Raw genomic sequence first — 24,175 nt, 5'->3', positions numbered from 1 at the left:
GGGATTTCATTTTTAGAGCTGCTGTTGTTCAAGAAATTCTCTATTATTCCCGATTAGCCCTGCTGCCCAAACTGCTCATGAAATACCGTAAACTTCATCACGTGACATCACCACTCATTACTTGTGTGCAGTGTGTCCTCCGAAGTGGTTTTGATGGGTGTTCTAAGAAATAACGAGTAGAATGGATGGAGACAGCGGTGAGTCACCGTGAAAAAGTGCAGCTTCGTTAGAGCATTGTTTATGAGCTTAAAGTGTCAGACACTGGAAAGCTCTGCGAATGGAAACCAGGGTAATTAGGCAAAATTGGAGGCTTCCAGTTGAGGCCTTTGATGTCCACTCTCATGGTGAGTTATTTCAGCATGGCGATGTCAAACTGCATTCAAGAAATGATTCTTGCTGTAATGTTATCAGCTTAATTAATGACCCGGTCACAGAAAACACGTCTGCAATGCAACATAGGTCCTGCTCTGGAGGGCGTGTTTACCTTTGTGCAGTGTATCAAATCCACTGTTCTCTTTTCCTTCACTCAAACACACACATTGAATCCATAATTCTCGCTTTTGTATTCCGAATGTGTCTAAAAGCTGGCTTTTTTAACAGCTTAAACCCCAGGCTTACTTTCAGTTTAATGTTTGAGACCTGTTATTCAGTAAGTATTATAAATGAATCAGTAACTGATATAAATGATTCTGCATCTACTATAAATGATTCTGAATCTACTAAATAATATATCGTCTTCTGTAAATGATTCAGTAACTGCCATGAATGATTTATTTTTCTACTATAAATGATTTGGAAAATGCTATAAATGATTCTGAATGATTTATTGAATTATATATCTGAATATTTTATAATATACCTCTGGAAATTATTCAGTAACGAACTGCCATGAATGATTCTGTATTTACTATAAATGTTTCAGTAACAGCTATAAATGATCCTTTATCTACTATAAATGATATATTGTGTACTATAAACGATTCAGTAACTTCTAGAAATGATCCTTTATCTACTACAAATGATATATCATCTTCTGTAAACAATTCAGTAATTGCTATAAATGATCCTTTATCTACTATAAATGATTCAGTAACTCCTATAAATGATTCTGTATTTACTGAATAATATATCTGAATAATATATAATATACCTCTGGAAATGATTCAGTATCTAACTACCATGAATGATTCTGTATCTGCTATAAATGATTCAATGACTGCTATAAATGATCCATTATCTACTATAAATGATAAATTGTGTACTATAAACGATTCAGTAACTTCTAGAAATGATCCTTTATCTACTACAAATGATATATCATCTTCTGTAAACAATTCAGTAACTTCTAGAAATGATCCTTTATCTACTACAAATGATATATCATCTTCTGTAAACAATTCAGTAACAGCTAGAAATGATCCTTTTTCTACTATAAATGATATATTGTCTACTATAAATGATTCAGTAACTCCTATAAATGATTCTGTATTTACTGAATAATATATTTGAATATTATATACCTCTGGAAATGATTCAATAACTAACTGCTATAAATGATCCTTTATCCACTATAAGTGATCCTTTATCTACTGTAAATGATATATTGTCTACTATAAATGATTCAGTAACTCTTATAAATGATTCTGTATTTCATGAATAATATATCTGAATATTATATAATATACCTCTGGAAATGATTCATTAACTAACTGCTATAAATGATCCTTTATCCACTATAAGTGATCCTTTATGTACTGTAAATGATATACCGTCTACTATAGATGATTCAGTAACTGCTATAAATGATCCTTTATCCACTATAAGTGATCCTTTATCTACTATAAATTATATACTGTCTACTATAGATGATTCAGTAACTGCTATAAATGATTCTGTGTCTGCTAAAGATGGTATAGCATCTACTATTAATGATCCCACAACCTACTAAAATGAATCAGTGACTGCTGTAAATGATTCTGTTTGTACTTTAACTGATAACTGTAATATTTACAATAACTGATTCAGTGTTTACTCTATTTGATGTAGCATCTGCTTTAAATGATTCAGTAACTGCTATGACACAATATGTAACCTCTGTTGTTTGAGGGCGAGGAACTGCAGTATGGGCCCACATACAGACCTTTAGTGTTTAAGGAGTTAAGGTGGTTTGGGCTTGGCCACAGTATAATTTCAGCATTTCAATTTTGGACACGTATACTATCATCTGAGAACTGTTAGCTTCATATTTGGTAATGTGATAATTTTATATTTCAGACATGGAAAAAACCACAGAGAAGAGGCAAATAAGAGGACAGACATACTGCACATAAAGCGTTGTCTATCACACAAAATTAATTGCACGTGCAACCTGTCGTGTTGCGTAGTGGCTTGAACAGAGGGTAATCATTGTCCCACATCAGGTACGTCTAATTCGTACCAGTATTTTCCCCCCCTGCAATTCCTTTTGGAATTAGTGACCAGCAAATGCTGCTGTATATAAACATGTGGCATTTTTAATCTTCGGGTTCCGGTACGCTGGAGGACATGGGTGGCAGACCTGATTAACCGGTATGTATTCATTTAGCAAAATTGCATTTTTGGAATTACTTTGATTTACGGTATATCTGCATAGTTTGGGTATGTGCATGCATCAGAGGGTGGACCGCCGTGGACATCAGGCTCCAACTAAATATCATTAACATGCCCAAGCCTGTTTTTTTGGTTTCATCTGGTTCTTTTCTGCCCACAGTATAGAAGGCACCAAGGGCAACACACTTATGTGGCTTTGTGAGGGTTGATACACTGTACACTGTGGTCAGTGGTGCAGCAACACTGTATGAGTAACTTGGCCTCACCGTCCACTGGCTAGATGTCCTCTTGTGCATTACCGTGCATAAAATTCTACATCCTTTCTTACTTGTAAAACATCCACCAGATTGATTGACTCTTGATTGGCCTAGGCCTAATAGAAGCCGGTCTTTAATGACTTCGTTCTTCAGTCCAAATCTTTGACCCGACTTGACCTCGAACAGCATTATGCCTGTACGATACCTATGGCATGCCTGTACGACTTGCTTGAATAGCATTCGTTTTGAATGGAGTAGTGTAACCAGACAGCGTAAACCCCAGAACAGGTTTTGTGGGGGTTTTGAAGGGTATTCTCTGAACATCCTGTATTCATCATTTTGCTATGTCCTCATTATCAGTTATAATTAGCATTTAATACAGTATGAAAACATGAATGAATAATATTGTTACTGGGATTTAAATTGGATATAGAAGGTGGCCGGGAGGACAGGCTTATCCACTTTGTCTTGAGGCTTGAACATGGAACATAGTGTGTAGGACGGGCCAGTTTGGGTGTTTGGTTTCTGATTGTTCTAACTAGGAATGTCCACAATAATTTTTTCCCCACAATCTGATTACTTTAATACTGAGTACCTGCCGATACAGATCTGTTCTTCTGTTGTGGGTTTCTGTAGGTAATACAGTCACACAACCTTGGTAGAATGTGCTGCTAATTAATACTATACTTTATATACACTGTTTTTAGTAAACAGTGTATATAAAATGTGGCTTTAGTGAGCGAATTGGACATTTTCTGCAGTAGTTTTCTTTTTAACCAAATTTAAGAGAGAATATATGATGGGAGTATATTTCCCCCAAGGTTTAGGCTTGAAGAAAAGCATCTCAGGCTCAGTCAAAATACTAGAACCACAGATATCCTCTTACGTTTTCATGTTCCACTGTAATAATAATGCCACACTGAAGTAAAACTGCTTGGTTACCTTCGGAGAATGCTAATCACTGCTGCGGGCTGGAAATGTACATTTACGGCATTTAGCAGACGCTCTTATCCAGAGCGACTTACAAGGTAACTCGTATTACAGAGGTGGGTCAGTGTAGTGTTAGGAGTCTTGCCCAAGGACTCTTATTGGTGTAGCGCAGCATAGTCACCCAGACCGGGAATCAAACCCTGGTCTCCCACATGGTGAGATAGCTCAGTGCCAGGTAGTGGTGTTATCTGTTGCGCCACAGCAATCACTAAATAATGTCCGTTTAAGGTGCAAGGAGGATGCCAGAAGACGCTCTGCTGGAACACAGTGGTAAAAGCAAAGGATCTAGACTGAGTCTGGCTGAGTCAAATACCCAATACTCTGTCCATTTCTTTTTTTCCAGATTGAGCAAAGACAAAGATATTTAATTCATTATCTCCATTTTGGAAGATCTAGCGTTACTCCCATCCCTTCTTTACTCTTGAATAATGCCTGGTTAGAAACCAAACTATGGTGGAAGTGCTCTGTTCTACCTGTAAGAGAACCACATGTTTTTTTATTTGGTTCTAAACCAGCTCTGAATGGAGCAAGGAGGAGGCCAATGCTAATGCACACACACTAAGTGATTGAACTGCAGAGTTGTCAAGAAACTAGGAGCTGAATGGTCAGGTAGGTCAGTCAGACTGGACTGTAGGAGATTAAACACTATAGAGTTTAAAACAGTCATTTAAAAAGTTGCTACCGACCAAAGTAAATCAGTGTCTGATTACAGAAAATGTTTATTAAAAATAGTAATTTCACTGGTGTTTACTGTTTATTAGCAAATCTAACGTAAGCTGTGGGGCTGTATTATTTATAGAAACACAAAGATGGGTTTGGCTGGTAGTCAGCATTAAGAGACTCGGATCGGATTGGGGGTGAAAAACCTTGATCGGGACATCCCTAGTTAGAATTGCAGTTTTTTTTTATCTAAAAATGATCCATTGTTTTGGACTGTAAAATAACAGACACCTTCCTAAAGGTGTATTGTCTGTCAGGCTTGCCTCCATTGCCTCAAAGATGAACAAACTAACCCGTATCCCGTTTAAAGCACACACCATTTAAGGTTTTCTCCTGAGAGCTGTTTGTAAGAGTAGGCAGCGGGATATTTTCGGCCTTGGCTGAGGCCTTCCATGGCTTCTCCTTTGATCAGCCCAAAGCCTTTTATCTCTAACAGATCTCTCTCCCGCTAGAGCGCCAAAAGGAGTCACGAGTGGCCGTAATCCCTTCAGGGACAGAGCACACGAAGGTGTGCATAGCCAGACCAAGAATAAACCTCAGGTAGATTGAGCTCGAATCAGTGGCGGTGCTAAAGCATTGTTCTGTTTGCAGAGGGTTCGGAGCTTCGCGCTCCAGACGTGTCTGTGGCTGAAGCTGTGCGTGAGCCGTGCAAGTTGGAACAGTGGTAATAGAATACTCAGGCTCTTCCCAGCATCTATGACTCATGGGGGCAGAGTACTTTATCTTCTGGAGAGAGTGCCCCCCACCCCGCCTCCTCCTCTTGTATGGGAGTCATATACAAAAGAGCTCCAGGCACCTGTAAGCTTCCAAACAAGTCTGCTACCTGCTGAATGGACTGGGACTTACCTCGGAACCAGCAGCATATAAACCTAGGTTGGTTTACAGACAGTGAAACCACGGTGGGTTCTTTCGGAGTGCTACCCAGACAGTACTTGATGCAATGCCAAAGAAAGACGAGGATGTTACAACTTATTCAAACCTTCTCACAACTAACCCCTGGGCCCTTTCTCTCTCCCCGTGACTCATTTGGCACAGAATTGAAATCGAAGGAGCCAGCAGAGAGTGAGCTCCTCATGTTCCTCATGCCAATTACGTTACAAAGGCAAGAGATGTTCCAGCTCAACTCCACGGATCTGATGTTTGCCAGGCGGCCTAGTGAAGTCTGACATAGATCTGAATCGCTTAAGAACGGATGACATGTTTGTGTTGTGGACCTTCTAAGTTTCATGATGTGGTAGCATGTCGGAGGGAGCTTTGTCCTTGACCGCCCCTGTAATTACGTGCAGCAGTAAAAATGGCGCCATGTTAAATGCCAAGCTGCTGAGCCTGGTTGTCTACTGGAGCGGGCTAGCGCTGTCATTGTCAGTGAGGCCCTGCTGCAGCGAGAAGCAGCATTTCTGTCAGCCTCTGCCGAGCATCACAGGCCACCGATCCTGTTGAGTCAACGAGAGGTTCCAAGTTTGGTGTAAGTGTGACTCACGTCGTTGCTTTACACTGGCCTCTCGCTTGATGTAAATTACCGCTGCTCCTTCCGACAGATCAGCGCGCTCCGAACGATTGCATTTCCATGAAAGGCTCTGCTGACTCCCAGCTGCAGGCTTATGCCTTGTAAGATTTGTAATCAAGCCTTCTGGCCAAGTCTTCAGCCGTGGAACAAGGAAGTCAATCAGTCTGGATACTTTTTCTCCTCTTTTTGTTTAATCCTGTGATGAGTAAAGAGAAGTTAAGTGTTCGAGCACAGTCTAGCTTCTAGCACAACTGGCTGAGGCTGCAACTATCCCGGGAAAGCAGCCAAAGCTTCGTGAATAGCTGGCATCTGGTAGCCATCTTGTCCCGGCAAGCGCCTGAAGGAAATTCCAGGGTCTTTGGATGAGAGGCCGCGATAGCTCGAGTATAGAGTGCTGCTTCACGGCCTTATCCCCTGCATGACCAGCCCGTTTCATGTTAAAACTGATGTCTCTTTCCCGCGGAAGCTCCATAACATTGGCAAGTCCTCCTTTGTCTGAGCTGTAACCTCAGAATGAATGGGCGCTTCAAATCCATTGACCAGAAATCCAGAACCTTTGTCCCAGTAAATGCAGCGGATCATTTGACGCACATGGCAGATGTTCCAGCGCAGCCTTTTGTCTGGGACTGTCAGATTGTATAAATACTGCATTCAGAAGGGTCAAGGACGTATGCTATTTCCAGCCGGGCCTAGCCGATCACCAGGACTTGCTCTTATTGCAGGGGTATTGCACAGAGGCTTTGATTGTGCCACTTCAACCAGCCTTCCTTTTGCGCACTTGTTTATTTGCTCTGTGGTGATGTTGTTGCTTGAGCTAAATATAATCCTACGCTTCCTCCGGGACGGTTCTAGCGTCCGAGCTCCATAAAGGGTGTGCTGTGAGGTGCGTTGTCTGCGATTTGTAAGCTCTGCAACCTTGGGATCGTTGTGGTCTTATCGGCCCTGCGACAGCGGACCACTTTGCGCAGCTGTCATATATTCTTCAAGCGGGCCTTGGTGCATGATTTCATTTCCAGCCTTCCCAGGTTTTTCCCTGCTGAAACCTAGCCGCAGCAGTCCACATGTGTTATTAATTATACATGCTATATGCAAAATGTCATTTGAGAGGAGTTGGTCTCTTGAATCCACAAACCCTTCAGCTGTCTTTTCTCCTCCACTCCTTCTAGGGCAAGTTAGTAATGTATGCCACATCATTTCAGTACAGTTCTTGCTCCCATGGCAGCAGAATTCTTTCAGGTGTTCTTCTGGTAACTGCTTAACTAAGGACTCTTGCCAGACCATGAAAGCATTCATTGTAGGCTACATCGTATCAAATATTAACTTGGGTATAACGTGTAGGTCCACAAACAGCAGCAGTAAGCCTTCGCTTTTTCCACTTTGTCCAAGAAATGGTTTGTTTTCCTGTACTAAGGAAGGTGAGCCTCAGCTCTTCTGAGAACTACAACAATGCCATGCTCTTGGGTGCAATTTCGGCAGGCATTGCAAGTCAATCAGCTGTAAGCCACACAGATATCTGTGCAGTGCTGGGTGGTCTTTGTTTGAGTTACAAGGAGAGAATGCTGTCTATGGCCCCCCCCCCCCCCCCCACCCCCCCCCACCCGGCTCCACATCCTGGATTGTTTAGTGAGCTTTGCCTATCCAAACAAAAGGGAAGATTACTTACTTCTTTATTTTCTTTGAAATGCTCTAAATCTCTGTGTGAAGATGCATAGAGCGACCTTCTCTTTTTTCACTCTGAAGACCCTCAGTGGCCCTGCGCTGCAGGGGACTCTGGGAAACCGGCATCTTGTTTTCATCCAGTTCATACAACGGCATATGGAAGGGATCTGATCTTTTTTTTTTTCAGGGGATTTTGAAAGACCTCTTGATCAGGGCTGCAGTGGCCTGTGTCGGAGAGCGTGGTGAACTGGTATTTTCAGCGTCTGTGTCGTCTTCTTGGGGACAGCTTCTGCAGTACAAGCGTCTTTATGTTGTAGCATTTACATTTACATTTACATTTATGGCATTTAGCAGACGCTCTTATCCAGAGCGACTTACAAAGTGCTTTGCTATTTTCCCAAGAAAGCCTTAGCTAGTTAGAATAGGCTAATAATTCAAAAGATACCTCTAAGCTTGGACATTACTAAACACAATACAATAAGGCGACCATAGAACTATTCATCCAAGTACTCTCTGAAGAGGTGGGTCTTCAGTCTGCGTTTGAAGACAGCGAGTGACTCGGCCGTTCGGACATCCAGGGGCAGCTCGTTCCACCACTTTGGTGCCAGGACAGAAAAAAGCCTGGACGCTTTTCTTCCGTAGCAGAGGCTGCAGTTGCAGGGTTTCCAGGTCACGGCAATAAGGCTTTGCTCATGGACCGTATCAGATATTTAGCATGGCATATGTTGCTTCGCAGACTTGATGGAGAGGCACCTGGTACTGATTGTCCTGCCATATGAAGCGCTAAAGTTCAGGAACATTATATTTCCCTATTTGCCCGGCTCATTAAGCAGGCCGAGGTCAGGCTAAATCAGTTTCCATCACCGTGCCCGTCTTTTCATCACCTTCCACTGCTGACCTTTTGCAGGGTAATAACAGAGGCGTAAATGCCCTTCGCAGCGATTGCTTTGTCCAGAAGTTCTGTCTAACGTGGGCGAATCTGCCCAAGATTGACACACACAATAGCCAAGCCATGGAGCGTGTTTTGCTTTGCAGTCACCAGTGTGTTGGGTGTTCTTCCAACAGATGTTACCCTATGTCAAGCACTTCTTTTTCCACTGGGCTCTGTTGTATGCGCAGGAATGTGCCAAATTAGGGATGCTGTCTATTTTCAGCACCCCTCCACACATTTTCCCTCGTAAAAAAGGATCACGTTAAGTGTTCCTCCGTGAGTCACTGGAGGCTGTGCTTGGACTTGCCTGGCATTGAAAGGGTGCTAATAAGTGACTCTGCAGAGATCAGGCAACCCCAGGCAGGGATGAACACGTCTGGATTAACACAGTCAGTGTATCAATTAAAAAAGCAGCTGTCATTTTATTTAAATAAGCAATAAGAACTATGCCGGATTCATGTTTGATCTTGAATTTGATCTCCTCTATAAGGTCCACTCATCTAGGCCTTCAAGCCACCCTCACACTCGTCTTTTAGCTGAGTGTTACATTTTTATTATCTTTTAAAGCAAACACTGACAAGCAGGAGTCAGAAGCTAACAATGGCACGTCTAGCAGTGGGTGGTGTCCACAGTGACCTTATATCAGTAAACCGTAATGACGCAGCCTCCTGTTATCAAAAAGCAGATAGAAAAGCGTGGCCTACTAAACATTCTCAAGCCCTCTGAGCAGAGTCTGGAGTTTAATGGAGTCTCAGTATTCTGGCAGGGTTTCTGCATTCCTCAGCCTTCTCTGAGCTGTTTGTCCTACTCTTAGGCCTGCCTGCTCCCCCCTAGGCCTCAGGTCCTCTACCCCACATCCTCCCTCTCTCTCTCTCTCTCTCTCTCTCTCTCTCTGTCATTTTCTCCCCTCTATTGTAAAACACTGTATTTATAGGTTGCTGTGGTGAGCATTAGCTGTTCTCCAATAAAGGTTAAAGCCTAGCTGTGAAAAAGCACAAACTGGTGTTACGAATTGCTTTTATTTTTTTAAGCTGTCCAATGACTAGCAGTTCTGTTTTGAGAGACCCTTATAGAAATATAGGTGGGATTCCATAGAAGAACCATTTTTGGTTGCATAAAGAACCAAGAACAAGAGATCTGTGTAAAGAACATTTTTTTAAAGGTTTAAAGAAGGTGTAAAGGTTCTTTACCAATTTGAAGGTTCTTCACACTCACAGGTCCTTATATAAAGATGGTCTTCATGGAACCAAAAGTGGTTCTGCTATTGTGCTATTTTTAAGAGTGTATGTTGCATAGAATGACATATACTAGCAACATTTTAAGGACGGAAACAGTACTACGGGACTGTACGGAAGGCCAAGGGCTCACGGTAAATGATGGCTGACTGAAGAATTCTGTTTGCTCAGTGTCGGGATATTAGTTTGATTTTGTTGGCCGGCCCTCCAGCCTGTTTCTGGAGAATGGCCACTGAACTTGCGGGCTGTCAGATGAGTCAGAATGCGTGGTAAACTTATCCACGTGTATGCATTCCAAAATCTGATAGCTGCCATGGCTCTTGACACTCATCTGTCTTTTGGGCTCATAAATGTTCATTTCAGTATGCAAATGCAGATCCCATCTGGATGGCAGATGTTCTTTTTTCCCCATTTTTGGCATATTCAAATATGAGGACTTGTGGTTGTGTTCTCCGTCTTCTCAGCCTTTTTATAATTTAATATTGGAACTGTATCATAACATTCACTTAGAGCTGTCAGTGAATAGCATTCCATGTAAAACACTTTATTTAATTAGAGCACATGATCAGTGCCCTTGCACTGTGCCCAGAGGGGCATGCTTGGCTCATTGGCTCATGGTGTAGTTACAGCTTTTTTTTCACCACAAACTCACAGTTCCGGGTAAATTGAATATCTTCAAATATAAACACTGGCACCGGTAGACATGGGTATGGTGACGCATGTGTACTGGAAGATAACTTCACCATCGGACAGATGATTCGATTTGACAGATACCTTAACTCAATATTCAGTGATGCTTTCATTGTGTTCTGGAAGGCCGAGTGTTTAGGCGATGCTGGATATCTGCACTACGGTATCTGTGTTTTTTTCCTTTTACTGAATTGTATCTCATTACTCATCTCATTAATGACTCAGTCTGTCTCACTGACTCACACAGCAGGCTGAAGATTCTCCTCACGGTGCTCCTGTGAGCATGCAGATCATTTTTGTGTGCCTCAGTGAAGGAATCAAAGCAAAATCAGGAATCCAGGGTTGATGAAGGCAGATGTCTTCAGCCAGGTTAATATTTTAATTTGGGAGTGTATAAAGGTCAGGTCGATCAGAGGACCTAATACCTACATCATTTTTCCACCATATGGACAGAGGTTTTGGGACACCTTCTCATTTTTATTTTTTTTTTTTCCAAATTCATGGGTATTAAAAAAGCGCTTTGTTGGTTCACACCGAAAAAGCTATACTACCGGCTAAAGGTACGGAAGACGGCAGTGATTTTTAATATGTTTCAAAGGTTTGTCCAAAAGAATGGACTCATAGCACAAAGTGTAGCATTACATAGCCTGGCATAGCTTTGATTTTAGCACTTTAGCACGAACTTTAGCCGAGCCTTACCAGGTATTGCTGTTATCCTGTTCTGCAGTGTGCGTGTAGCTAGCTGAAAGCATGGTAAAGCCAGGTGACTAGTGTTTTAGCTTTTAGCCTAGCACAGATATGAGCTATCCATATCTTTCCAAGCTTTCACTTCCTGAAACCACACTTTTGACTCCCCCAGCCACAGATCAGGCCTATGGCAAAGCCACAGTCATAAGGCCTGGATTGCGATGGTAAGCAGTGTTACTGATGCACAGCCTGAGAATGAACGCCATCAGAACGCTGTTGTATGTACATTTTGGGGACATAAATATAAGAATATAAGACTGTTATGTAACAGTTTTGGGGGTTTTGGAATTGGCCTGTTTTGGTAATGCTGGGTTTTTCCTTTTCATGAAGAGACAACAGTGTTCAAGGTTCACGGTTCGATGCTTCCATATATACAGAGCTCTCATTATTCAACTAAACAAAGGCAAATACAGTTTTCCATTCTAGGTCGCCTATAAAGAAACATGGATTATCACAGCACAGGCGTAACACTAAGTCAGTGAATTCTTCATAGATACTTAAATTACTTTAAAGAACTTTCCCCTTGGTACAACTGAGACTGAACTCCAGTATTTATGGTTTGAGTGACCTTGTCCTTCAGTAGCGCTTAGCCTGATGACCAACAGTAATCTATGTCAGCCCCCGCTCACTGTGCCAGTAGTGCTTTTCAACACCTTTACGTGTTTGTGCAACCATGCCGGAGCCCCTAAAACAAATAGTGCTCCCATAATGTTGTGCTCTCTCTCTCTCTCTCTCTCTCTCTCTCTCTCTTTCTCTCTCGCGCTCTCGCTCGCTATCACTGAGCTAAATGTTAAAAGAATGTGGGGGCGTTAGCTGTTCCTGGCTTGTTTTTACCAAGGATTAACAGAAGCGTGTTTGCCTTCGCCAGCTGTTTCTCATGCTTATTGGAAGACAGAGCAGGTGGGAAATGTCCCTGACATTTCAATGAATTATGGCCTTTTCATCAGTGTTTAGAACTGTCTGTGCTGTGGAACAGGTACATACCATGCCAGGTGGAACAGTTAGGTGTGGAGGTTCAGTTTTGTGGTTTAGGGAAAGTAGGACTGTTCCATTTGGCGGGGGTGGCACTAGTGCTGCTCCCTACTGAGCTGGAGTCGCTCAGAGCTGCAGGTGCGTCCACTGTGGAATGTCGGGACTTGAATCGCAGACTTCCTTTGTGGAACTGGTTCTTAGGGTGTGATTCATACAAGTGAGAGTAGCAAAGACTATTGAACCTCCGGACATGTGAAGTTCCAGTAGTGGGATTTGTTTAAGTCTCATTCTCAACTGCTTAACTTTACACTCTTACATATAAAGGTGCTACGGATGGTTGTTTGATGGATGCTATAGAAGAACCAGTTTCGGTTCCATAAAGATGTTTTTTAAGGTGAAAAAATGAATACGTTTTTAAAAAGGTTTAAAGAAATGGAGCTAAAAATTATTTATGAAGATATTGTTATTCTTTATGGTACCAAAAATGGTTCTTCTCAATACTCAGGCATGGTATTGTCCCTTTCACATCATATTTTTATACTTTTCTAAGTATATGTGGTATCCTCAGCACTTTTAGACTGCAGGCAACTGCATAAATCATAAAGATTTCAGTCTATTCGGTCTATTATAAATAGCTAATAAACACCAACAAACAGTGAATATAAACTGCATCATAATAAGTAGCGTACTATAACTTTCTCCGTTAATGTTCACATAATGTAAAGAGCAGCTGGGGGTGTGCATGGTGTTCAGCAAGGTAGGGTGCTCTGCTGTCACTTCTGGTTTGAATACTGTCTGATAGCGGGTAGGAGGTTTGGTTTTGTGGGTTCTGAGGATGGACACACCTTTCTGCTAAATTTGACAGATTCTTGAGAATGAGGAACCTGGAAGAGTTCCAGGTGTCAGAGTGGATCAAAGTGCTACCGTGGGCATCTCGGCTTGCATCTGAACACCTCAGAAGAGTGTAATGTGGACATTCAGACTGTTTGTTCTGCTCTCTTTCTGCTTATGAGATTCTTTTGTCCCAGCCTTATTGTAGGGATGGTCAATTTGAGGCTATTTTATCGTAATCATGATAGAGTTTGTTGTATTGTGATTAAAGGCTGTGATCAAAGGACACGAAACAACAGCATATTTCATTAAAGAGAGTGTAGATAGTGCCTGCTTCATTTCGTGTGCCACCAAAGCAGCTCTGACCCGTCGATGCATGGACTCCACCAGACCTCTAAAGCTGTCCTTTGGTATTTGGCACCAAGACATTAGCAGCAGATCCTTTAAGTCCTGTAAGGTGCGAGGTGGAACCTCTTTGGGCTCTCATGACCTTCTTTGGAACACTTTTGGTAGGTAGAGGTGGGCAATATGATGCTATTTTATTGAAATGGTGATAATATTTGTTATTATGATATTATTAGTGCTGTTGAATTAGGTGAAGTGCAGCAGATTGGAATAGAAATCACTGTGAAATCACTGTGCTCAGAATGGGAGAATATTTTAAGAATCTGTCACTGCGAATGTTTTTGTCCTGCCAGTCAGAATATTCCTGAAACTGTCTTTAAATATCGTGAGATAATATTTTTACCATATCGCCCTCGCTTCGTTATTGCATACTGCACTACAGGATCAGGTTTGGATGTTGCTTTGATTCAGGTTTCATGATGGTTGGGTTCTGGAGTTACTGCTAGGCATAAAGTATGTTTTCCTTAAAGCAGGAGCTAGGAGATCATATGCTGGTTCAGCTGCGCTTCAGAGTATTCCTGCTGAAATCAATGATGGATTACAGCTTCAGTCTGTGGTTTGGAGAGCTCCTATTCCGCTGATCTAAGCAACGCTTTTCCTTTGCCACAGATTTCTAATGGCACTGTTGCATTAAGCACAAGGAAGCCTTAGCCGTTCACTCTCTCGGTTTAGAAGTTAAGACGCTTCCTAGCTTGAAAGTTAGTTTGAAATTAGATTTGCTGTCATGCATTTTGCAACGTCTCGTTTGGAGCTTTTGTAATTAAAGTGTAATAATGGTAGGGCGGGACAGGGAGGCAGCTTCTGTGGGTTAAATATTAATATGATAAATCTTCTTCAAACTCATTAAAATCTTCTGATATAAAAACAAACATTTAATGAATCCAGCTAATTGTGTATTTGTAGACTGAGATCAGCCATAACATTAAAACCACCTACTTAATTTAGTGTGCCACCAAAGCAGCTCTGACCTGTCGATGCATGGACTCTGGCACAAGGAAGTCCTGTTTGTTGTGAGGTGGGACCTCTTTGGGCTCCCATGACCTTCCTGGTGTTTTGGAGATGTTTTTTTTTTCTGACCCAGTCGTTTAACCATCACAATTCGGCCCTTGTCAGAGTGCCTCAGATTCTTACTCTTGGCCATTTTGTTTTGCCTCCAACACATCACCTTTATGACCAGATAATCAATGTTATAATCAATGTTCTTCACCTCTCCGCTCAGTGGTTGTAATGTTATGGCTGGAAGAGAATGGGCAAGATGAATAATTACATAATACACATTGGTACAACTCTACAGTGTTTTGTGAGTCACAATCGAGACCACAGTCCACTGAATCATCAGCTGCTGCCCACTTCACTTGTTGAGGTGTTCCAAGGCGTTCCAGCTCCCATGCAGTACCCAGCACCGCCACGCAAACATGCCACACACAGGTTGTAGGCTCATTTTGGCAGAGCAACGTTGTGTGCAGAGAAACACCGTAAGGCATAAGGCAGGAGTGGTTTATTTGATAAACAAACTAGTAAATAGGTGAACACCCGCAGATGTGATGCCCTGAGGAAGAAAAAAAAACGCATACACACACACACACTCTTTGCATTACTGTAACCTCATTTGCATGCTGTTTCCATCTCTCCCCTCAGATGCCTGTAATCAGGAACACGGAGTCCTGGTTACGGTACTGAGGGTGGATCTCTCTCAGCTGCAGCACTATCAAAATTACAAGGACGCACGTCATAGTTTCCACTGTTTACCTTAGTGGTGTTTACCCATGTACGATGCGTTCTGTCACCCATAGCACAATCATCTTTTTATTGATTTGGAAAGCTATCCACCATGTAATGCTCGCAGCACTGACAGCGCGTTTACAGTGAGAACGCTTGTGAACCTCACCGCCTGTTTGTTTGGAGCTAATGGTTTTTGGCCGGCATTGTTCAACGCCAATCTTGCTCTGGGACTCTGCCTTCCCTGCTGAATTTACGTGATCACAGCAGCAGTTTAGCCTCTCTCCTCTGTGCTGATTGGAATGAGTTGGCCTTGTTGGAATGCTGGTCAGAAGCTCCTGTGTTTACTCGAATGCTTCAAGCTAGAGGAGCCTTGATTACACACCTTAATTAGTCATTATTAAGTTGCCTTGATTATTTGATTTATCTGGATTTGCGAAAAACGTTGTTGATCATTTCCATGATAATAGTGCATATTTTAAATGATCGGATCTCCGCTGCAGAAGTAATTAGAGCAGGGTGGAGACACGCAAACATTTCCATATAGCGTTTTTATATCATGAATGTCATGAATGTGATATAAAAAAAAATTCCACTTTTTTGTGAAATATAAATCATAGTTGTTTACGTTGTGTCAATTTCAGGATGCAACAACATATTTTTACATTGACCTCCAGTAACAAAAAGTAACAAAGGTTTTTTCCTTCTCCTGTAACGATGTTTGATGAGGTTTCTGTGGGACAGTGAAGGCACACTGTACGTCCAAATGTTTGCGGACACCACTTGTGACTAATGAATGCATATAGTTACTTTAGGTTGCAAATGCACACAGACAGCTTGTCTAGTCCCTGTAGAGAAGTATTGCCAATAGAATAGGACTCTCTGGAGCAGATAAACATGAACCTATTGGCACCATGCTGCTTAATGCCAGGGGTGGGCTAGAGGAGTATTAAGCCCCCCAGTATTGAGCTGTGAAGCAGTGGAACTGTGTTCTCTGGAATGATGCATTGTGCTCTATCCAATACTTTTGGGGATGAGTTGGGGATGAGGTGGGGTGGGGTGTGGTGATCAGCATCCAACACGCTCTTGTTGCTGCACACAATCAAATCCTCACAGCAGTACAAAATCCAAAATCTAGTAGAATAGCTTAGTACCCTTTAATGTCCCAATACTTTTGTCTGTATAGTGTATGTGTGAAGAACTTTTTGAAGGTTTAAAGTAGTTCATGTTAAGATTCTTTACCAATTTAAAGGTTCCTCACACTCCCAGCTCCTTTAATATGTGACTTTCTGTTTTAACCATTAGTATACTCTTCTAATGTGCAACATGTAGCTAAAAATGAGCCGGAGTTTTATTCTGAGAAGGCGAATAACCGTGCCTGACGTGCAGTTAAGGCGACATTGCTCCAAAGTCTCAAAGTAAAACCCAGCTTACCTCAGTTCTTCAGTTCGCCCACGACCAACAGGAGAGGCATTGCCTTGGGTCTATTTTAGTTGTCTTCACTTAATATAGCTGTGGAGCTCGAAGTGGGCTGATAAACACACAACTCCAGAACTAAATCCAGCAAAGACAGCCTAAATCTGTCGAGTCAAACATCCACACGCCTTCTTTTTTTAACTGAACAAGCAGCAGATTTGATTTTCAACTATGTGGTTTTCCAAAGAACCTTGAGACCGTTTTGTGAAAACTTTGAGAACTAGAGACATTAAATATGGTTCCACTTAGGATAGATCATGGGGACGGTGTTTGGAAGCTTCAGAGCTAGCGGGGCCGTGCTGTTGACACTGCAATTGCAGGACGCTTCGCTTCCCTCGTCAAATACGCGACGCAGTGGTGTTTATACTCCACGCTGGTTTTTTATAGAGGAAGGACAGCGTAAGTACACACATCTGGTACGGATGTCTTGTTTGCGTTGTCACAGGGACCTCCTGCCTGTAATTATCATGCCTGTTGCCTCGCTGACTGCCAGGCAGGTAGGACCTGGGGCGGGCTGTACTCCATTACCTTACTCAGTGCGACTCCGTACACTCTCTCTCAGTGCTAATCGGGAACCTAGGTGGTGTATCACAAACATGGAATTGCATTACCTGAAATTGCTTGTCCCTCAACTAACCTGTCATCACATGTGTGTTTGTTCTTCACAGATGCCTGGTTTAGTGTCATGCCCTGGTGGTCTAATAGTCATTGGGATCCTCACTCTGTTTTTTGTCCACATCAGCTCAGAGATATGGAGCAATGAAGGTAAGCTCAGTGAACACAGTAATCCATGCATATCCTTTTTAATTGATTTCTGCGCTTCTTTTTTTAAAGCTTCTCATTTTTCTGACGTGTTTGTTTTCTGTTGAACATTGGAAGACACTTTTTCTGATCGAAAACAAACAAAATTTATAATTTGACCGGGGTGGGTGGTCACGTAAGAGCCTTTAAGTGTTTAGAAACAGCTCTGTTCAAACTATACAAACACTCTACCACCCCACAGGAAGAAGTACACAGGAACAACATGACATCACACAGTGTGTGTGAAGTGTGCACTATTTCAGGCTGGATCTGTTATGGGTTTCAGTCGGATTCATTCTAGTTTCTCCATCCAGGATCTGATATAGCTTTTTCTGCTAATTTTGGCTCCATACCAGTAACCATCGCTATTGATAATGCTGCCTGTAGCATTACTCTCACAGTGCCATGCAAATGTTTGGGAATCCCCGGTCAGGTTCTGGTTCTGGTACTGTGAGTTGTGAATAATATGACATATTATTTTTAGCATTTTAAATGAGGTCAGTGCATTCATTTTTTATTATTTTTGAGTGAAAAAAGTAAATAAGGACTGTTCAAAAGTTTAGGCTTCCCAAAAGATCTCTATAAGCTTGTTGTTTGTGGGATTTTCAGGAATTTCATTGTTAGGAAAGATCAGGTTACACAAATTAAAAGGCTTTTTAGTAGGGATGTCATGAGGTTTTCTATGATACGGAAAGGAAGCAAAACAACCATAGACATCATAGATACACGACATTGAGATTTCTCCACAAAATCTGTACACAGAATTCAGGATGAGTGAGTTTCGCCAAAATGTTCAGAACCTGAAACCATTTTATTATTTATTAACAATATTATTATTATTATTATTATTATTATTATTATTGTTGTTGTTTTTGTTGTTTGTTTAAGCTGGATTTAGCTTGTTTAGATTAACGGTATGATGGCTCATAACCAGTGATATTAGCACGCTGTGATGCTGTGTGTGCTGCAACCTGTGGGTTTCTTAACAATGGAAGTGCTGCATGGGTCTGACCTACTAATACCTAGAAGTACTAAGCTCACAAATCAGTCAGATATTCATCTTCTAAAAAATCTCGTTGGGTGTGAAAGGCTTCGTAAGAATACACACATTTTAAATATGTGCAAATAATTCTGCGTTCAGCGTGTAAGAGCTTTAACACTTTAAAAAGTAAAAACGTTGATATCCACAAAGCAGGAGAAGGCTATAGGAAGATAGCAAAGTGTTTTACAAAGCTTCCTTCATAATGTTTATGATATAATGTAAGTGCTTGCACAACGGCTCAATAATCTCATATCTGGTTAGTTGAACACTAAAGTTTGTAATCTGCCAGCTAGGCTGGTCACAATTCCTTTTTTAAATTTGGGATGATAAATTGTCAACGTAATAAACAATAAACCATTGAATGCCATGCTTGTTTAACAATAATATATCATAATAATGTAATTACACCCTTTTAATAAGCAGTGAACTTTGGATAATTAGGAATATTCAGACATTGGAGTTTGAATATAATGTTTAAAGGTCCTACATAAATAAAACATGGATAAAATAAAAACACTGTTCTTAAACAAAGTCTGCACACCGGCTCGTTCACGTTACTGGACTCTCCTCGCTCGTTCTACTTAAAGCCAGAATATTTCCTCACCGGAGCTCTGGAATGAGGCTCTTAAACCAAGTCCATTTGAACTCCCTCTTCCAAACTTTCTGGCTGGAATTGTGCAGTCTTTGGGGAAGCAATTAGCTTCGAGTAATACGTCTTCACCTGTCGCTAGGGGTCTAACAAAATTCACAGTTTAGATTGTAGATCTGCTGATCCTAGATCAGCAAAAAAAAGAAAACGGGGAGACAAACTTTGCTTTCCACTGAGACACCAGAGTGATGTTGTCATATAAAGACAGACTAATTGCCTTTTGATTTTCCTACCTGATAGATGTCTCCTCTCAGACTCGAGTTCGCCTCTGACAGAGAGCAGACGAGAGAACAGAATAGTGTGACTGGCTAAAATACACGCAAGTTTAACACAATGGACAATATCGAGGTCAGCAAAAACGAGCCATGTCCATATATTGTACAATAAGTTGAGACCGGCCTACTGCCAGCACCAGTGTACAGGCCACTCTTACCACTGCTCACCCCAATAGCTCTATCCCTTTTAGTAGATTATGCCAAATTTGTCTTAAATAAAATGCCATGAGAAGGTTGAATCGTGAAACTGGTGCTGTGTCAATCAAATCGTGGGAGAAGTCAGTCACTAATGTAGCAGAATTCAACTCCTTTCTACACGCATTCTGAACTGTGATTGGTCGAGATGCTCACAGTGTGCAGTAAAACACTGTGCTGTTTGCACTCTGGATCCTGCTGCAATATCACTACCGTAAAAGCCAATATTTTGATAGCAAATATCAAACAATACGTTGCACCAAACGTCATTTACAGTTCACAGGAATGGTGGAGGTCAAGTTAAGGTCTGGAAGACCAAAGCCTTCCAAAAAAACAACATGCTCCTTGGATTGCTAGAGTGGTGGTGCACTATTCTACTGTGCAGCAACACTTTCACAAATATGACCGTCATTGAAGAGTCATCAGAAGAAAAGCTTCACGATGGTAATTACCGAACAATGCATTTGCAAAGCCGTAGAAACAGTGCCCCTACTCATGAAATGACCCAGTGACTGAAATCATCGAGAAATGGTGTTTGTGGTTATTTGCCCTTGCTTGCCTCAAGCCAGCGCCTGGAACTCCTCAGAATTAGTTCTCCATCCAGCTTTTTATCGCAGTCAACTAACTGATAAAAGCCAAGAGAAGCAGTCTGCAAATTTACGGCCTTCAAAAGTCTGCCGAAACCAGAACCAGGGATCCAATTGTGTTCTCATTTCGTAGAAACAATAAACACCTGTATTGTGAATCTCAAGCCGAGCGCAGTCCCCCCATGTGTTGTATGTATGCTCGCACAATTAATTCAAGCTGTGTGCGTACGGCTCTGCACGTTTATGTGTGTGTGTGTGTGTGTGTGCATGTGTAAATGGCGGTAATTGTGCTGGCAGGAGTTGGAGAAATGTGAGAAATGTGGTGGGTTTTTAAATAATATGCTTCTGCCAATATTCCCTGAAAGCAGACATTGAGCACGACCATGTCTGCAGTACAGTTAGACCCTGGGTGCTGGAGGCCAGCCATTCCCGAGAGCATACGCGAGTGTGTGTGTTCGGTTGTGAGTGAGGCCCTGTGTGTATTTGCCTGTCTTTGTCCAGCTCTTGGCAGTAAATGGCTGTTATTCCACCCCTGATATAAATACTGTGGTAAAGGACAGGAACATAAACACTCCCAATCTGCTTCTACTCCAGCATACAGTCAGACCTTGGCTTGCCATTGGATCCAAGACTCGGTTCGCTCATTTAGGGCAATAAAGTGCCATTTCAAATGGCACAGAAGGGAGCGCTTTCGCCAAAATATTACCTTCAGTTCTCCGAAAGCCCTGCAGCAGCAGCAAAAGCAGTCCACTGATCTAATGGAGTACAGTAGTGTTGCACAATGTACGGGAAATCCAATCATTTTCAATACTGCAGTGTGGCAAACAATACAGTAGCCGTTGTTTACATACAGTTGCACCTGCTTCCAATACTGCTTTGGCTACATGCTTAAAATAAAGGTGCCTACAAAGTGTTTTTTTTTAGTGTTAGAAGAGTGAATTTTGCTTATTAAATAAAATCAAATGAGTTATAAGGTCAGTGTAGCCTAATGTAACGGTTCTCCACCAATTTATAATTCCAAGTAAAGCCAAGACTCATTAAGGTTTATTTTTTAAATGTTTATTTAAGAAAGATGGGCAGAGACTTGTCCGTTAGTCTAACACATCTGACAGGTGAAGAGTGTTCAGTTCAGTTATGTGTGTCTCACGCTTGTAGGAGCTTAAGGTATTATGCTTTGCATTTGTTTTGTATCACAGTACGATGAATGTTAAGCTGTTTTGTGTTTCATCATCTCACCGTTAATCTTCCCTGCAGGATGTGTTGAATGAGGTCATGCTGAAAATATTTAGCTGTTCATTTATTTAGCATTCAGAGTTTTGCAGTAATAAAGAAATTGAATTTTAAAATTTGATATGTTAATAAACTGTTAGATTGTGCCCTGAGCTTTATGGATGATTGGGCCAGAAATGACTTCCAGATGACTTGGAATAAAATCTTTTTCCATAGACTTCCATTAAAGGTTTAGACATTTCTATGCTTCGCTGAGTAGCGGTTAGAGCTCTGGGCTTTGATGACAGGGTTGTGGGTTCGATACCCGGGCTCGGCAAGCTGCCACTGTTGGGCTCTTGAGCAAGGCCCATCACTCTCTCTGCTCCCCGTGCGCTGGAGTTGGCTGCCCACTGCTCTGGGTGTGTTTGTGTGCTCACTGCCCCTAGTTCACTAGTGTGTGTGTGTGTGTGTGTGTGTGTGTGTGTGTGTGTGTTCACTACCACACATGGGTGAAATGCGGAGGACACATTTCGCTGTGCATTGTACAGTGACAAATATGCTATTTAGCATTGGTCTGTATGATGGTATATTGGTTGATTTGCAATTAATACATCACATCATACAGTATATTAATGTACTACTCTATTAGCTATCGGCGCTGTCATTAAATAATCTTGGAACCCCATTTTAGCAGTTTTCCACTTTCTGACACAATATTTGTGGACATCCCATCTAATGAATGCTTTCAACTACTTTAAGTTACACTTATTGCTGACACAGATGTGCAAATCCATACACACAGCTTGTTTAGTGCCTGTGAGAAGAGAAGTACTGCCAATATAGTAGGACTCTCTGGGGCACATAAACATGAACCCTGTTCTCTGGAATGATGGATGGTGCTCCATGCAATACTTTTGGTATGAGCTGGGGAGGTGATCATCCAACATTCTGACCTCGCCGTTGGTCTACTCGCTGAATGCAATCATCCTCTCTGCAATGCTCCAAAATCTAGTTGAAAGCCTTCTCTGGACAGTAGAGACAGTTACTCCAACAAAAGCAGGATCTTTTATTAGCCTTGGTTTATGAAGAAACAATGTATGAGCAGGTGTCCTATTACTTTTGTCCTAATAGTGTTTCCTGATAAACAGACCAATAGAAATTCTTCAAAATGATTTGGAATAAAATATTTCTTCATTGACTTTGAATGAAAGTTAAGTAGGTGTTTTTGTTCTTGAAATTTGCCGTTTTGGAGATACTACATTTGCATGAAAGCAAAGTAATGGTATTTGGTGTTCTGGGAATGATCAGTGTTTAATACGTAACCACAGTGTTGTTTAATGGCTTTTAACATGAAGTGAAATTTCTAACCAAGGAGCTTCTTAGAATATGAAAGCTGTCTTTATTCCAACACTGTTTGCTCACACTGTTGACTCAAGGCTTTTTACACCCTTTATTACTAATATACCAACTGTATCTGCACGCCCAGTGCTTTTCGCCCCTTGACCCTTGTCTGTCCTATCCAGTTTCAGACGTCCAGTTCGGCAGCTTGGGCTCCAGTGTCACGCTGACCTGTGGAGGTGCTCAACGCGGGTACGTCCACCCAGTCTGTATCACACACTGCTGTTGCTACGTGACAGAAGAGCTAAGCAGAGCAGAGCCTTCCAGTAAACACTGATAACAGCGTGCTTCACACCCTTCTGTGGAGGCACTGGCCAAGTGGCTGGAGCTGAGTCACACTGGGTCTATTCACCATTATTTGGGGCAAAAACTCCCCAGACTCTGAAACTGGCAACACAGAGCAGGGTATGGAAAACCACCTGTTGGACTGAATTGATAGCCCTGGCCAATAAATGTAATAGCTGAGGGAAAACCCCTTGCCAAAGATGTGATTGAAATCACAAACAGATCATTTATAGGTGGTGAAAAAGGGGTGTTTTGCTGCAGATGCTGCTAATTTCCCTGCTACAGGCCAGGCTTATTTAAATCATCGAGTGTGATTGAGAATGATCATGACTGTGAGTTTTGGATGGGCTGGCAGGTCTCCGGTTCACTGGCGGCAGAATGGGAGCTCAGTGCGGTTCAGGCAGACACACACCTCCAACGGCACCCTCGTTTTACCCAACACCACACGCTCGATGGAGGGCAACTACAGCTGTCACAACCTGAGGGGGGTCCTCCTGCAGACCATCAGAATCCGCCTGGGCCGTAAGTAAACTGTATTGGGACATATTGGGGGGCAAAAAATGGATCAGAAGATCCCTATTAAAAACAACCCAGAACTGAATAAAGTCAGTACCATAAGATATGTAATTTCTACATTATAAAAATAACCCAAATTATTAGGTTATATTAATTCTTAGAAATTCTGAGTTGCTCATTGATGTTTTGCTAACAATCACTTCCTGTTGTTGGTGGACATTGTTGGCAGGTCCGGAAATGTATTTGTAAAAATGGAAGCACTTCAGCATTGTCCACTCAAAGAGGGGAGAGGGTCACTGAAGACAATAACTGTGTGTGTGTGTGTGTGTGTCCTCATGTGGCAGAATTCAGAGCACTTCCTCTCACAGGAAATCACTACATCACAGATCTCCAGTTTCCTGTTCGGATGGGCGAGCTTGCCCGTATCCAAATGTACACAAGCCCAGCCTTTCATGTTTAGCCCTTGTAGTGCCCCCTCAGGGTTTCCAAG

The 24,175-nt window shown here is 41.9% G+C and overlaps 1 protein-coding gene across 1 annotated transcript in view; it reads left to right on the top strand.

Moving 5' to 3' along the window:
* Positions 1–24,175, top strand: part of il11ra (interleukin 11 receptor subunit alpha) — a 43,917-nt gene that overhangs the window by 2,788 nt on the left and 16,954 nt on the right. Inside the window, exons 2-4 of the mRNA XM_072658275.1 lie at positions 17,397–17,493; positions 23,010–23,076; positions 23,525–23,691. Of these exons, the coding sequence (XP_072514376.1) occupies positions 17,397–17,493; positions 23,010–23,076; positions 23,525–23,691 (331 nt within the window). The remainder of the gene's footprint in view (positions 1–17,396; positions 17,494–23,009; positions 23,077–23,524; positions 23,692–24,175) is intronic.

Source organism: Salminus brasiliensis, chromosome 16 (genome assembly GCF_030463535.1).
Source record: "Salminus brasiliensis chromosome 16, fSalBra1.hap2, whole genome shotgun sequence".
Lineage (NCBI taxonomy): Eukaryota > Metazoa > Chordata > Actinopteri > Characiformes > Bryconidae > Salminus > Salminus brasiliensis.
Note: the sequence above shows the minus strand (reverse complement) of the source record. Positions and strands in the feature narration are given on the sequence as shown.